Source organism: Amblyomma maculatum, chromosome 8, assembly GCF_055883805.1.
Source record: "Amblyomma maculatum isolate TAMU_Amacu chromosome 8, ASM5588380v1, whole genome shotgun sequence".
In the NCBI taxonomy this organism is placed as follows: domain Eukaryota; kingdom Metazoa; phylum Arthropoda; class Arachnida; order Ixodida; family Ixodidae; genus Amblyomma; species Amblyomma maculatum.
The window spans coordinates 35288600-35305469 of NC_139351.1; the positions used below are offsets into that span (position 1 = coordinate 35288600).

The 16870-nt window shown below is 48.0% G+C and overlaps 1 protein-coding gene across 1 annotated transcript in view; it reads left to right on the forward strand.

Annotated features, from left to right (window-relative positions):
* The window catches only part of LOC146180968 (solute carrier family 71 member 1), a 66115-nt gene that overhangs the window by 33526 nt on the left and 15719 nt on the right, over positions 1–16870 (forward strand). The window contains exons 7-8 of the mRNA XM_084576204.1: positions 1431–1543; positions 6496–6593. Of these exons, the coding sequence (XP_084432330.1) occupies positions 1431–1543; positions 6496–6593 (211 nt within the window). The remainder of the gene's footprint in view (positions 1–1430; positions 1544–6495; positions 6594–16870) is intronic.

Consider the following 16870-nt stretch of genomic DNA (forward strand, 5'->3'; position numbering starts at 1 on the left):
GTGCTTGCTTGCTTTGAAGGCGGAGCTCGGAATTCCCTTTTCCCTTGCAAGCTCCCTAGCTTTTGCTTGCATAAGCTCTACGCTCACAGCTAGATGCGATGCTCGCTGTTCTCGTACGAACTCCGTCAGAGCGAGTTCAATTTCCGGGAATGCGACATTCTTTGGCCCGCGAAAGCTTCTTCGCATTCCCTTGCACGCGAAAAGGGCTTCTTTCTGTCGTCGCCATCCGCGAATGCTTCCCTCGGTGACGCCAAACTGCCTCCCGGCCGCACTGTTGCCGATGTTTTCAGCAACTAAAATCACCTTTCTCTTAAAAGCAGCCGAGTACTGTTTCCGAGACCCTGGCATCCTGCTCGTTCACTTAAAGAAAAAAGCGTGCACTTTTTCGCGAACCGTGGTTTGCACGAGAGCACATGCGCTGATGCTGTGCGCACTCGACGACTCAACAACAAAGAGACGACACCTCGACGTCGTGGCCACTGCGGGGTGCGGCCACGTTAGGGCAACGAAGCCAAGCCGTAGCCGCACATCGATAACAAAGCCAAGCCGTAGCCACGCGGCAACAACGAAACCAAAACTTCTCGCAAAACTTTGACATTTTGGTTGGGATCCGCAAATAATACGAGGCGGAAATTTGGAACGCTGAAAGTTGGAAAAAAAACTCGTATTATACGCGGGTTTTTACGGTAAGTCCACGCTGTCGTCTGTTATTTTTTCCTGTTGTGGCAATGCTCGCCACAGATGGGCAGACCACACATCAGAGGACCAATCGCTTCGTGATTCAGTTCATAATGTGAATACACCTTTAAGCTACAGGCAACGAGAGAAGTGTGGATTACAGAAGCATGCCACGGAGCCATTCCGCACGCCTCTCTCTCATAAAATGTTGGCCGCGCGATGGTTACCACGGCATAGTATCGTTTTGAGCCCCTCGGTCATTCGCATTCACACCTCAGTGGTAGTGGGGCTGCTGTGCCAGAAAAGCCACATCAAAATTCTTGCTACCTGTAACCGTTTCTGGGCTCGCCATGGATGCAGCGCGGTAAAAGCCACTGAACTAGGTGATGGTCAAGTAGCACTGGTGTCCCTCATTGAATGATGTATCATAGTTCAGCACGCGGTAAATGCAATCTGTCAAAATGCACATGGTAAGGCACTTTTTTTTAAGTGGCATTCATAATGCAACATACGAGAAAGCTGTCACTGCTGAGTTTGTACTCCAGCGGCTTCTCTGGTACTACAGAAGACTGGCTCGTGAACAGGTAGTAGCTGACAATGTTGACAGGCTTACACTGTATTGTACCTGGGTTTTCGCAGTAATTATTTCACTGGATACCTTGAAGTGCAGCATTAGCCACCCGATGTCTGTTTAGGCACAGTGTGGGGGAACCGAGCATATTAGTGTTGCTGAATCGTGTCTTTGTGTGCAGACAATGGTGCTGACACTGCTGATGAAGACTGTGGGCAGCAAGCACACCATCATGGTGGGGCTGCTCTTTGAGATGCTGCAGCTCATGTGGTACGGATTCGGCTCTCAGCGCTGGTGAGTGGGGCCTCAGCAGAGGATACAGTGGTGTTAAGGGAACCAAACACTGGCCAAAATATTGTTACAGACGAGCAAGGAAGAAGAAGCGGGCAGTGGCACAGGCAGGAGCGCTCACACTAGGCTCGCTAACATTTCAATAAATGTCATGTCACGGTCATCCAACATCTCTCTGTTTTCCAGTTTTCATCGGCATGCTGCATCGTAACATTTACTGACGAACAAGGAAGAAGTGGGCAGTGGCGCGGCGGGCAGGAGCGCTCGCGCTAGGCCCGCTAAATTTTATTAAACGTCATCTCACGGTCATCCAACATCTCCCTGTTCTCTGTTCTCCTGTTTTCATCGGCTTGCTGCACCGTAACAATATGTATAATGGGATTATGGTGGAAATGAAAAGCTTTTTCCTCGTATCATATAGATCGAGTGCTGCAATATCCAAAAAACAAGAATTTATCATTTTGGCTCTGAGAATTGCATAATAACCAGTGAAGTGGTCCCTTGCAGCTAAAGGTGTATCCACACGACGGACCACGGACCTGTTTTGGTCCGCGGACCAAGCGTCACGTGACGTTCCACTTCCGGTTTATGAGGTCCGCGCCAGGTCCGCGGACCGGAGCGGGCGAAAATAGCTGGGCATTTTTCTCGGATCGCGGACCACGGACCTGGCGGCGCCTGTGAACGGAGGAGGCGCGTTTGCGCCCGATTAAAGCGCATGAGCTCGCTCACATCAACAAAGTGCACTTCGAGCATGTTTTGAAGAGCACCAAGTAACATAGGCAGTGTCTAGAGTGGCGTACGACGGTGTTTTTATGCAGCCTTCGAGTACCGCGTACCACGGTACGTGCAGAACTACGTACTGCTGCCTCGTCACGTCCCGGACAAGTGTTTTACAGCGGCGTGTTTAGTGAGAAGTGTCAAAAAACATCGGGCCCCAGCTACACCATGAAAAAGAAGTTCCCAAATGAACACGTGCGACGCCAAATGCCGGGAGTTTGCCGGAGTAGTGCCGCCGCTAGCGCGGTGGACGACGACGCACTGGCCCTAGTCGTCACTAGGCCTAGATTGTTTCGCATCGAAGCCACCGCGAACGGTGCTTTCGATTTGATCAGCACTGCTGTAAATGGCCTGCCCAGTGTAAAAAATAAAGGTCTACCTACTGTCTTGTAAAAAAAAAAAAGAGATATGGCCATATATGAGCCAGGCCTTAGCAGCGGAGATAGCGTACAAGAAGGCCGGGTGAGCCAGCGCTACACATGCGACAGCTGTTATGCAGAAACTTGCTTGTTATCAGAGTGATTCTCACGAAGTGGTCAGTTCGGATACGCCTTTATGTTAGGCTTGTTATTCTAAGAAAGACTATTTCACTACGCACGCTGGCGCAAGAGATATCCGCCGCTGCCGTTGCACGCCGAGACGCGGCGGTAGGACGATGCTTGAGCGCGCTATTGACGCCCGAGTCGGAAGCAGCTCCACGCACTGTGTTATAAATAATTAGGATATTTGTAACCGCAGCTTCGTTATGCAACGGTTGCGCGCTGTGCAGCAGTGGTGAGCTGCTATTCGCGTTAACTGCGGCTAAGTCCGGTCCTCAGTTAAGGCGTCCGCGTATGTTGATGGGTCTTTATTGATCATATCTTCATCTTTGCGTCTGGAATAAACGGATTAAGTGGAATGCTGTCAACTCAGGTACGTTCTTAGGGCTGCACAGGTGCGTCCATCCATGTCTATATGAAGCCCCTATAGATGGAGGCCGTACCTGAATATTGCCAAAATGCACGCCAAGTTCGGCATTGTGAAATAATATAAAAAAAAAAAACGGAGACAGTGTCCAACGAGCGCATCGCGAAACGGCGAGGTAAATAGCGTATACCTTTGGCCGGCCTCGTGGTCCGGCTTGTCGGCTGCTATTTTGGCCCGCCGTGTGGATGCTGTCGCGGGCCGGACCTAGCCGGACCATGCGCGATCGACACCACGTGACCGGTCCGCGGCCCAGTCCGTGGTCCGTCGTGTGGATACACCTTAAACGCTGTAATTATCACTGTAGTAGCCCAAATGACCACATGTTGGGAAAATGTTACTGGTTTTCATAAGTGCGCAGTGTTCTCTATTCTTTGAATAGTGCTTGCCTTGTTTTGTTATAGTTTGCACTCTCTCTTAACACCTATCAACAGCAACCTTCATCCTTTCGCATCGCCTATGAAGTGCTTTTAGGGCTTATCACTAGATGGCGCCACAATGTTTTGAATTTCTTTGGTGAAGCGAGGACCATGACCCACTAAAAATGACCCACTAATGGCAGCAATGAGCAGTATGGTGCAACCCTGGCGTGCATCAGCAGGAAGCTTTCTTAATTTTGCTCGAAACACTGTGTGTCCAAGGAGACAGGTGGAGGAGGTACTAAATGTTATAGTTATGTTGTGGGGGGGGTGGGGTGGAATGTAGGGGGGAATGGGGGGACCTGCTAAGATAGGGTGGCTCTTGCAGTAAAGTGAAACCTTTCTACAGTGAAAAGGAAAAAAAAAAAAGATTGGAAAATAGTTTGATGCCTCCAAAATTTGTAGTTTCATCACAAATGCATGCAACAGTAGCGAGTGAAAGGATAGCAACTCTGGGATTGTTTAGTAAAAAAAAAAGCATGGAAACCTTCCCCACATTTATAACACCATTTCAAAGACGCTCGTAGTGATTCTAGAGGCATGAAAGAAATAAACATCCGTGCCTCAATTAGGTTTTACATCTCTGCACACTACTGTTAGCATGTGGCAGCTGCTGGTTTAGCACTACAGTCAAATCTTGATATAACGAATCCTGCGGGACCGCACGAAATTATTCGTTATTTTGAAATATCGTTGTAGTGAAAAATCTGCGATTATGAGCCATTGGTCAAACCTAGGTATGAAAATGACGTACCTTGGCAGTAGGTACGTGTGTAGACGGCCAAAACATCAAATGAAAATGTTGCACTAACTCCTCCAGAGCTGATTTATTTGAAGAAATCAATTTTTTTCTGTCGCGTGCAGCAAACACGACCGCGCACTACGTTACATCACTACAGCACATACACCTTCCACTTTGCGGAACACCTCATCGGATGCGTGATTGCACCAAGCGGTGAAAGTGCTGACTTTGTCCATGTGCAAAAGAACATCAGAGTTCGAATAACCTCATCTTCAGTACTCTGTGAAGCTTAAAAATCTTGTCTGGGTCTTTCAAAATGTTTGCAGTGGTCGATGGGGCAATGCTAGCTGTCTGCAGAGGCCGATTCGCTTTTCTTCCTGCGTCGATTTCTTTCAGTGAAAACTACGTTCCTATCTTCTCGGCTTTTCACTGGCTGCACTCACCGTCAGATTTCGCACAAACTTGGTAATAAGATAATCCGTGCCAAAAAGAAAGTAATGTCCCGCGCGCGAGAATGGCACGAACGGCCGACCGGCAAACGGTACACAACACAAAAAAAAGGCAGGCGGCTAGGTCTGCTCGCTACTGCGTAATAAATCTTAGCTTTGTGGGGGCACTAGGAGCTGGCACTAGATATGTTGATGATGATAGCTACAGCTCAAGGGCCGTAGCACCTTTTTTTTTTTTTTTTTTTTTTTATGCGAGAGTTGTGAACTGCAACGCTGCTAATTTTAGACGAATTCGTTATACTGATGTTCCTAGATTACAGACTGAAAAATAAAATACATACGTTATTCTGAAATATACATTATTTTGAAATTCATAATTCTGAAATATTTTTACATTGAAAACATTGAAAATCTGCTGGGGATTTTGTAAAAATTTATTAATTTGAAAAATTGGTAATGTGGTGTTCGTAGTAACGAGATTTCACTGTAGTTAGGGTGGCTTCCCCACATTACAGCTTTGCATTGTGGAAAATGGCATGTCAGAGCAAAGGCTGCTACACTTTTTTTCCACCTCCATAACTGCCAGCACGAGCGCAGCATGGTAACTAGAGTGGGACTACAACCTTTTCTGCGCTACAGCTTTGATTGATTAGAGTCTGTGTTCATTATACTGAGGTCTGACTGTACTGAAATGGTGAGAGACTGTTGTGGGGAGACCTTTTTTCATTCTTCCACTGGGCGTGATCTGGCTGCTGCAGATGATGGTGGTTATCATGATAATGATACATTCTGTCTGTGTAACAGTCATTGGCCTTGTAAGGCTTCATTGTGTTTGTAAAAGTGGGGCAGACTTTTGTGATTTGTTTAGCAGGAACCTGCTAAACAAATGGCGTTTTCTTGTGAAAGTAGTATTTTTTTTTTTTCATATTTTTGTCACTGCTGCAAACTGAGTGGCGTCGCTCTAACGATGTGTCTCAGTCATTTGGGAATTATACCGTCAATGAGAAAGGTCGCTTCTCCTTGCTACTGAGGTGTTGCATGACTCAGGCTTACATTGTGCTTGCTCATCTGATGAGGAAAGTCAGCTGGCTTCCCAGTGCAAACTCCTGCCATTGGGCAATTTGAGTTGCGGCCAGTCTGACAACCTCTGCACTGTGTTTATTTTGTTTACAGCATAGCCTGGCAGCGACGAAGCATTACCGCAGGATAGTGGGCATTAATAAAAATAAACAACATGCACGTAACCAGACAAAGAATCAGTTGAAGAGGTGACTGTAGCGAGCATTTGCAGTATCAGAACATCCTATACGAGCCACAAGAACAACACGGTGCAAGAACAATTACAAATTATTGATGAGTTGAGCGAGGCGGACACCGTTGCTTTGTCCACCTAACTACCTCCGCTGGTAATGTGTTCGATTCAAATATTGTTTTTTGGACGGAAAGAGAATTTCATTTAATTCGTACTTGAGGGGTAAGGAGGCTTGATATATTTAAAATTTTCTATAAGAGTGGAGTTGTTTTTAATTGTGTACATTAGTTTCAATTGGTTTATATTAAGAGAGGTTTGATTCCCTGACTAACCTTCACTTGTGTGACATTTAGGATGATGTGGTCGGCCGGGGGCCTGGCTGCTGTGGCGAGTATCTCGTACCCGGCCATCAGCTCCTTCGTATCGATGCATGCCGAGGCGGACAAACAGGGTATGTGCTCATTGCAGTGGTTTACGCCCCACGCAGTCTGTAGTTATGCATGATTTGTGAACTTTGCAATTGCGAGACAAAACAAAACACGAAGCGCACGAGAATGGTTTGAGCCTTTCAGTTATTTAGATTAATAGGGATTTTTCAGAGTTGCGTTTTGCATGATACGGGGCTGATATTTATGCGTGGCTGTGTGTGTGTGCACTCTTTCGCGTTGGTGTTATCCTGAGCTGTGCAGCCTTCTTCTCAATCATTGTATTAGGTAAGACAGGGAGTTAGGCTTGTCGATTTATAGGTCCACCAAACTCAAAACTGTGCAAACAAGATGGGACGAGAAGAGACATGAACATGCACAGACACAGAGCAGACTTTGAAGAGTTGGAAGTGAGCTCTGCGTGTGTCTGCGTTCATATGTCTTCTCATCCCATCTTGTTTGCGCAGTTTTGAGTTTGCTGAGTGTACTTGGCAAAAGTGGGCAACCTCTGGCATAAGGTATTCCCGAGAACAGAATTTGTCGTCTGATATTTGTGGTCGTACGGGTGCAATACAGTAAGATGTCTTTAATTTGACTCTTGTTAGTTCAGAAATTCAGATCATACGAACTAGCAGCACGGTCCTGGCCAGTGTGCCCTATAAGTCTGTAGGGTCAGGTGCTCATTATTTTGCACATCGACTGATACAGATGATAAGAGGCAGTATTTGTGACTTCGTTTTATCATGTTGATTGTGGAAGGCAAGGACCACAGAATAAGACAGACGCATGAGCGCTTACTTCCATCTGACTTCTTTTCGGGTAACATGCAGAACTTTTCACTCTGGACAATCACCTGCACATGCTTACGAAGCTGTTGCCACAGAGTGATGATGTGCCGTTCTTTTATCAAGCATACAGTGAAAGCTCTAATTTGGACCTTGAAATTTTAACCACACTACTTTGTCCGGCCAAGCTCCATAAAGATCTGTGTACAAAAAAGCCCGTTAATTCGAACACGAGTCGGTTCTCGTACAGATGATTGCTTCTCCTATGTGAAGTGTTACGTGCCACCGCGTTTGGGCAGCTCAATTGGCACACAGCACGTGGCCGAAAAAAACACCTCTGCAAAAGGCCGGCATAGTTGGAAGCTGCGCATGCCCAAAAAGGTGACAGAAGATGAAACCATGTGAAACCAGGCAGAGTGGGTAAAGCTTAATTGGCGCTATGACCGGCGCGGCGGCTGGCGGCGCCGGAGGGTAATGGTTGGCTGCCGCGGCAGAGGCTGCCTGCTCTCTCTTCCGCGCAACCTCCGAAACTCGCAACTATGCTAGTTAATTGAACCCTGTTATTTTGGAAATACGGATAAGCACTGTTGACTCTCTCCCAGCCGACGCCCATGAAAAGCTATGACGTCAGATGGGTGCGCGCTACGGGAAAGCTTTTTACGCAGGGAAAACATTTTTTTTTTTTTCTTTTTGCGAGAGTCGTCCATCCTTTCAGCCATCAGTCATCAACGAAAGTATGCGGTCAGCCGCGATTATGACACTGACTTTTTTCAAAAGGCGTTTGCTGCTACCACATGTTCCTATGAATGAGTGGCAGTTGCCGGCGCCCGCCCCAGTCACCCATGGCATAATAAGGCGAACGTACTGAAAACTAGGCTTGCAGAACCGGACAAGTGCTGGTGCTCTGCCAAGTCACTTCCTCCCTTGCTAGAACTAACGTCGAAAGGTAAACACTCCATGATGTTATCGCTGCGCAGCATCTTGGCACACTGCCAAGAAACGCGTTGTGGACCCTGATGTCGATGCGCTGACGCTTTTTTTTTTTTTTTTTCAAATTTTTGCCAAGGACCGGAGGTGGGTGGGTTCATTATGTGAGCGGGCTCATTACGCAAGTAAATATGGTAAATTTGCCCCTTAATGCAAATGGTTCTTGTCAGTTTTTTTGAGGCCATTTGATAATTCGAACATCGGACAAATAGAACTTTTTTCCTGGTCCCGTGAAATTCGAATGAGCGAGCTTTTACTGTACATCAACGACACAAGATATGACGTCTCTTTTCCGACAGCAGAATTGACGGAGCCCATAAGGGGGGACCCGGGTCTTTGCAGCCGAAAATCGGTCAGAAAATCGGATTTTCAATCTTCTCGTTTTTGCAATTCTGAGATCTTTCTGCAGCTATCTCCGAAGTTTCGTTGAAAAATATTGCCTAATTCGCGTGTTACAGCGTTCCAAAGACGAGAATCTGCGCATGTGGCCCTTTAAACTGAGGTCAAATCGCGCTGAATTTCGATCTCCCGCAGTTCGAGAAATACGCGATCTTCGGGCATAATCTTGGTGTCGTTCGAAAGATCGCGATTCAGGCCATTCCTGTATCTCGGTTGGTGACCATGAGCGAGCTCACCGAAACAGAAAACAAAGGAACAAAATTGCGTGAAGCGCACCCTGCTATTGGACTCCCACCGCACGTGAGCAAAAGGCGAGCTTTGGTTGGCTGGCGCCGTCGACTGCTCGAGGTCCTGCGCCATTTTGAAAAGGTCTCTCCTTTAGGTCTAGTCGGCCTAGCGCCATTCCCTCATCGTAACCACAACGCGAAATGCGCAATACTGAGATTCACGCTTCGTTATTAGCCTAAAAAAAAGTAGCGAGAGGAGATAAACGCACCGGGGACGCTGCATCACCGCATCTGGTTACAGTCGAGCCCGCTTATAACGAACCTGAGCGTCACGCGGCGTCCGTTCGTTATATCCCGAAGTTCGTAGTAACTGGACCACAAACTAAAAAAGAGAAAAAAAAAGTTGGCAGTCAAAACACGAAATTTATTTCTTAGCAAAAAAGTCTGTGATGCTCGTCTGTTTCTGCAGTGCAGATGCGATGAGGGCGGTCTCCAGTTTATTTAAAGCACTAGCGTGCTCTTCGCCGAGTCCCTTGGCATAGACAAGTTGTCTGAGGCCCTCTATATAGCCCATTGCTACAGATGTGCTTACGGGTGCTAGCTCAGACGTTTCATCTTCATCTGATTCTTCCGCGTCGCTCTCGGCCCGCACTTCAGAAACGATGCCTTCGTCCGTGCACGGTTCCGCAATATCCGTGTCTTCATCCGCAGAAATAAAATCCTGCCAACCAATGCCAGGGCCTCCCATGTCGGAGTCGACGACGCGCTGCCACAAATCGCCGCCGGAATCATCATCATCAGAGGCATCAGGCCTGACGTCCGGTACTGCGTCGACGAAGCCGGCCTTGCGGAAACAGTTTCGCATGCAAGCGGTCGTCACTTCCGCCCAGGCCGCCTTCACCATCTCAAAGGCTGAATACAATGAAACTCGGAGCGGCAAGTTAGCGGCCGGACGGTCAACGGCGATGAGCAAGCGCTGCACAATGCGGCGCCTATACGATGCCTTAAAGGAGCGTATTATGCCCAAATCAAGAGGCTGCACTTTAGAAGTGGTATTGGGCGGCAGGAAAAGTACAGTCACTGCCATCAGAGACGTTTGCATGTGATGCGCTGAGCAATTGTCGAGCAACAGCAGCACGCGCCTGCTTTGCCTCTGCATGTCGCGGTCAAACTCGCCCAGCCACTCTGCGAATAAATCCCGTGTCATCCAGGACTTAGTATTGTGCCTGTAGTGCACGGGTACATGGTTCCGAAAGCAACGTGGCTTCTTGGATTTTCCGATTACAAACGGCATGCGCCGGTCGCTGCCATTCATATTAGGGCACAGAAGAACTGTAACGCGCACTTTACTGTGTTTACCGCCAGCGCATGACTCCCCTTTCATGGAGTGCATCTTGTCTGGAAGCATCTGATAAAATAATGCAGTTTCATCTGCGTTATACACATCCTGCTCCACGTAGCTTGCAATAATGGCTTGGTTTGTTGCAAGCCATTGGCAACGTCCTGGTCACTTACCGAACGCGCCTCACCGACAATCGATTTAAAAACAATCCCATGCCGCACTTTGAACCGATGTAGCCAGCCATTGCCTGGGCAGAAGTCGGGAAAATCTAGTAGGAATGCGAAGTCTTTGGCTTTGCCCAGCATCATTGGTCCACTTATCGGAATGTTGCGAGCCCGTGCGTCGACGAACCACTTCAGCAGCGCATCCTCTACGTTCGCATAGGTGGCCTTCCGCAGGCACTTTCTGTCCGCTGTGTTGGCGTCGGAGCTGGCGATCTTTTCCTTATTCTTCAGAATTGTCGAGATGGTTGATTTCGACACGTTGTACTTCTTCACCAGCTCGCAATTTTTAGCACCTTGAGACAGTTCCGTCACAATTGCTCGCTTCGTTGCCATGTCCAGCGCTTTTCGTTTTGTGACCGCTGGAGGCAGGCAATTCCCGTCCGCCATCCCGAATTATACGACTCAGGCCCGACAGACGAAGCGCTCACACCACACACATGAAAATGACAACAAAGCGCCGCAACTGACGGAGCACGTGAAAACGTGCGACAATCACGCGAGGCAAGCGAGGAAGTGCCTAAGGAATGGAACGGAACGGAACGAACACACAGAGGGGCATGGTATGCAGCGGGGAGACCAATGAGAGGCATCCGTGAGCGTCAGTGCTGCCACCTGTTGGCTCCTACCGTAGTTGCTTTCAACCGCCCATAGCCTCCGAGATTACCTCCGCAAATCTTGGAGGCCACGAACCGTCACCGCCGTACTGAATGCGCCGCTGCGCATTCAGTCCGCCCGTGCAAACAGTACAACCGCTAGCGTATGGAGAGGCCTGCCTCCTAGCGCCCCGCGCCCCTGGCAAGGCCGCTCAATGGAACAGCCAGGAAACAAAACGACGAAACTTCGAAGGCTATGCCGGCGGCCGGCGCCGTGGAGACAGGCGAAGACGAGGGAATGGCGAGAGGAGAGGGGAGCGGAGTTTCGAGGAGGGGCGGCAGCGTGGCCTTGGAGGCCACACCACGCGCCGACACTCGTAGGCAGCGCGTGTCGGCAAGCAAAGGGTAGCTCGCTTACGAGGAGGATTGCGAAAACAGACCAAAAGGGATGGGAGCCCATCGTTATCTCGTATCGGGGCGCCGGGTTTACGCCGTCCGTTCGCTGTAACCGATCGGCAGCGCTCATGGACATTCGTTATACGTGCGATCTTGTGCCATTGAAGTAATGTATATTTTGGCGGTCGCTCCGGTCTCGTTCGTTATAAGCAAAAGTTCGTCTTAAGTGGGGCCATTATAAGTGGGCTTGACTGTATCTGCAATCAATGACGAAGTGCCGACGCGGCAATCAATGACGAAGTGCCGACGCCGAGCGTCGGCACTTCGTCATTGATTGCAGATACAGTCAAGCCCACTTATAATGGCCCCACTTAAGACGAACTTTCGCTTATAACGAACGAGACTGGAGCGACCGCCAAAATATACATTACTTCAATGGCACAAGATCGCACATATAACGAATGTCCATGAGCGCTGCCGATCGGTTACAGCGAACGGACGGCGTAAACCGATAGGACGATCTATCCCGGCGTTGAAAGCTGCATTTGCTTATCTGCACCCTCACGATTCCGTACGCGGCAGATCGTGCCGATCGGTTACAGCGAACGGACGGCGTAAACCGATAGGACGATCTATCCCGGCGTTGAAAGCTGCATTTGCTTATCTGCACCCTCACGATTCCGTACGTGGGGAGCGTCGTGTCCGCGATGGCCTGATAACAGCGTAGCATAGCCGGTCGTGCTCAGTGCGATAGCGAGGAGCGGCACGATCTGCCACGTACGGAATCGTGAGGGTGCAGATAAGCAAATGCAGCTTTCAACGCCGGGATAGATCGTCCTATGAAGCAGTGCCGCGACCAGCCACAACGGCAGTCGCGAAGCAGCGTCCCGCGACACGCGGAACATAGAGAAGATTGCGCGGAATCCCAAATCTTGTCGAAATAAACTTTCTTCTGAATGCTACGCGGTGCAAGACGAGCAACTTTCGCTTATCACTAGTTGCAGGCCAACTGCGTTTACAGCATGAACGTGAGAATGGCGATCACGCGCCAGAACTTGGCACCAACTTTTGCGGAGGTCACGATGCAAACGCACTGGTCTTATTGGCGGCCTCCGGACCATGCGTTCCGTTCGCCGGAAATTTCATCCTTTGAGGCCGAATTATATCGATTGTAAATGATGCATTGACATCAGAAGCTAGTCAGAACCCACTTTAATGAGCTTTGATGCTTCAAAAATTTATCAACACGTTTTTCCTCAATTTCTCAAAATCAAAATATTGAGGACGGTACATGTTTGGAGGTGCGATATCTCTGGTTCTACGTATGATATTGCTATAATTCCTTTTGCACCAGAAAGGTAAACTCATGTACAGTGCAAAAATATAAATGAATTTGTGGTATTTAATAAGGAAAGTTTTTAAAAATTTCATGTTTTCAGAAGTGTAAAGGTGGCTTTTTGGTCTCTGAACTTTGACAAACTGTAACTTTGGTTAAAATGAAACCAGGACATTAAATCTTGATTTTTGCATTCTCTGTGTGTTCTAAATTGATTTGATACATCAGTTTTTATTATAACTCCTGTAGTTTCACTCTCCAAACAAAGAACATAAAATGCTCAATATCTTCAGAACTAAATTGCTTACATAAAATTAATGTACATATTTGAAATCAGCACAGAAAGCTGCATAAATGGTGCAATTTTCATCAAAATCTACCAGTAAATACCGTATTTACTCGCATAATGATCACACTTTTTTTTTTTAAATACTGACGCAAATTTCGGGGTGCGATCATTACGTGGGGTAAATTTTTTACAAAAAATTTTTGAGCACCGAAAACACAAACAAGTTGCAGGTCAGACGTCTTAGAACATATATCTCGATTACAACCAAAAATAAAAGCTGAGTAAGGCTTACCTTCGCAATAAACACGCACATTAAGCATCACATGGAGTGCACAATGCCCATTTATTTTTTTTCGTCAGTACTCTAATCAAAGTCTGAAACCTCGCCATCCTCGCTTTCACTGCTGCACGACTCATCGGAAACGGCAGTGTCGTCGCTGGGAAGCCTTGTGACGAAGTGATGGAAGTCTATCACTTTGCTTTCATACGCGGCTGGGAGCCGCTGGCACAACGACGTCCGCCGTCTCAGGGAAAGTCCAATCCGTCGCATAAAGCGAGTCGTCCAACCGGAGCTAGCGCGGAAATCCTTTGCGGCGATTCCCAGCTTCCTGGCAGTTGTGCGCGCCTGCGTCTGTATCATTTCTAATGACACTGCACAACCATCCTTGCGCAGGTCCCTCACGTATTCTAGGACCGCCTCCTCAACACGAGGGAACTTGCCCGTTTTGGGTCCATGGAAAGCCCGCCGTGTCTTGTTCGTAGCCATCAGCTTCTCGCGCTGCTTCTTCCAATAGCGTATCCTCATTTCGTCCACGCCGAAATGCCTACCAGCAGCGCGGTTGCCATGCTCCAGTGCATAGTCGACAGCCTTGAACTTGAACGCGGCGGTGTAACTGGCATACCGCCCCATGGTGAAATGGCGTAAACTCGCACAAAAGCACAAAGCACGCTACGACGCTGCCGAATTGCAAAATGGCGAACGCCGCAAAGCATGGAATCATGGGAACTCCAACATTACTAGACTAGGTTGGGAACTCGTCGGAATGCATTCGCTGCGGGATGACTGCAGATCAACCACCAGGCGGCTCCATGTTCGGGGTGCGATCATTACGCGGGGAATATAAAAAATGGAATTTTGACCTCAAAATTCAGGGGTGCGATCATTACGCAAGTGCGATCATTATGCGAATAAATACGGCAAAAAATGTTGTCTTAAGACCAGGGTCCCCCCTTAAGTAATCATCACCAGCGCACAGTATCTCCGTTGCCTCAACAACTTCCTGCTTTTATAAAAAAACTTTACATTTGTGAAAAACAAGATGGCAGGTCTCCTTGCCTTTTGCACTTATGACAGTGGATGCTCGTGTGCCTCGTTTTTTTTAGATGTCCGCAGTGTTGTCATGCTTACATAACCTCTCGTCGCTTTAGAGGGGACGCGACCTTTGAAAACCGAAAAATCGCGAAACAGTATGTCTTATAAACTACCCTTTCTGTGATTATTAATTCCCAACTCTTAGAAATACTAAAAATTATTTGTATAACAAGCGGCGGCAGCTACAGAGCAGCGAGAAAGCACCGAAAATTCCCAAACATTGCGTGCGCGCCATCCCTCTTCCGCCGAACTGAGCACCACCACCTTGGTCTTGTTTTGTTTGTGAATTCTTGCTCTTTCTTTTGCCACCCTCGGCGACGGTTGCGCGGTCAAGGCGTGGCTTGCTTCCGATTGGGAGCCTCGCGGCGGCTTTCGAGTTTCCCGCGCTCAAATTCAAGGCTGCGATTGGGCAAAGCGCGTGCTTCACGAGAACGCGGGGAATCGGGCGGCTGCTCTTGGCTGCTGCGCCTGCTGACGCGTCGGTCTCCGCTGGCTACCTCCCCGCGTCGTTTGCTCCGACTCTTTGTTGTCATTGTTGGCTGTCTTTGTACTTTGTGCGTTCTGTTTGCTTTTTGCTATTTTTGCGATCGCCGGATTTACGATCTCTTGTCGTGCCCTGTGAACGGTTTCGAGCAACGTGTTCGTTGCATGGTCGCTCACGATGCCGCGAGATGCAACACGCGTTCAGTGCATGGAAGCGAAGGCCGTCCTCATGGTGAGGCGCGCCGATGACAACTGCATCGACGCCTGCAGCGTCCTAGCATCAGCTACAGGGGAACTTAGAAAATAAGAAAATTTAAAAAACGCCCTTTGTTTTGCACCGTGATACCTATCCAGAAATTATCACAATTTCACAATGCCAACACATTCCGCAAATTCTACAGGCCTGGACTGATGTGACCCATATGATATTCTATATCTTGAGAACCAGTGTGCACAGCTTTACAAAACTTAATAGTTATTCAAAAGTCCATGCTACTGTAAGCCTGCCCTAAAAATTTCATCGAGATATCTTGACAAACAAAAAAGTGAGCTTTCTCTCAACCTTCTAGGGTCATTTTCTCAGAATCACTTTTTTGCCTAGTGTGGCTGCTTAGGACATCCGTATCTCGGGAACTGCTGATCAGATTTTCATGAGGTTTGTTTTATTCCATAGCTCAATAAATTTCTGAGGGCAAGAGAATTTCATTTTTTCAAGATATTGTTTCTGGAAATAATGACAAGCAATTAAAATTTGGGTAATGCAGGTCTGATTAATAACTGATTTTGGGGCTGTGCTAAATTTTTTCAGCGAGGAAATTTGGAAAAAGGGAATTGTCTTGCCCTGGGGTAATTATCCAGGAATGACCATAACGAATTTCATAGTGCCAGCATGTTTTGCAAATTCTCCAGGCCTGCCCCAAGGGACCTATGTAAACCATCTTGATATACAATGGACTCTCGTTAAATGGAATCTCAAGAGACCAGAAAAATATGTTTCATTTATCAGGAGTTTCGTTATTTCTTGGAATTTTACAAGCAACGTGTTTGCATTGAAAACTGCAGTCTGCCACCTCTGGACACCAAGCCCAATATATGAGGCATGGCTTACATCCCTGGTTCACCTTTTCAGTGCTGTAAGCTCGTGTGTGTGTAATTAGGTTACACACAAGCTCGAAATAATGGCCCGCTTTTGAGAGAGAATAGATTTTGAATAAGCGGACTGCTCCCGCTCGCCGTCAATGCATACGCGCAGCTTTATCCCAACGCTGCAAGGGTGCGTGCAGTCGGCAGTCCCTGCAGAAGCAAGTATTTATGTAATAAAGAGAACGGTACACAATGAGCACAAAGTTTATTCTCAAAAGCATGCAAATAATTTTTTCTTCAAGTTTCTTCAGCTGTATGGACTTGAGGCCCGGCACAGTTCCATGTCCAGGGCAGTTGTCAATGAGAAACAAAGCTTTCTTTTTTTGTCGCATGAGACGGGCATCCTTGAGATTAATCCATTCACTAAAAATGGCCTGCGTCATCCACGCCTTGCCGTTGGCTTAATAAGACACGGGCAAGGTCGCGATGTTCTTGAAGAACTGTGGATGCTTAGATTTGCCGATCACTAGCGGCTTTTATTTATTACTTCCCGTCATGTTAGCGCCGATGAGGACGGTCAGCCTGTCCTTGCTAAGCTTTCCCCAGGCCACTCTCCACATGCCATTGCGTCGGCAGCGGAGGCTTCCCCGGAAACGGCACGAAACACCAGGGCCATTCCGTTCCTTAAACCTAGTGAGCCATCCTTCGATGCCCAGCGGAAGAGCGAGTTTTCCCGCTTTCGCACAAATGAGTGGCCCACTGATTGGAATCTTTTCGCTCCGGGCTC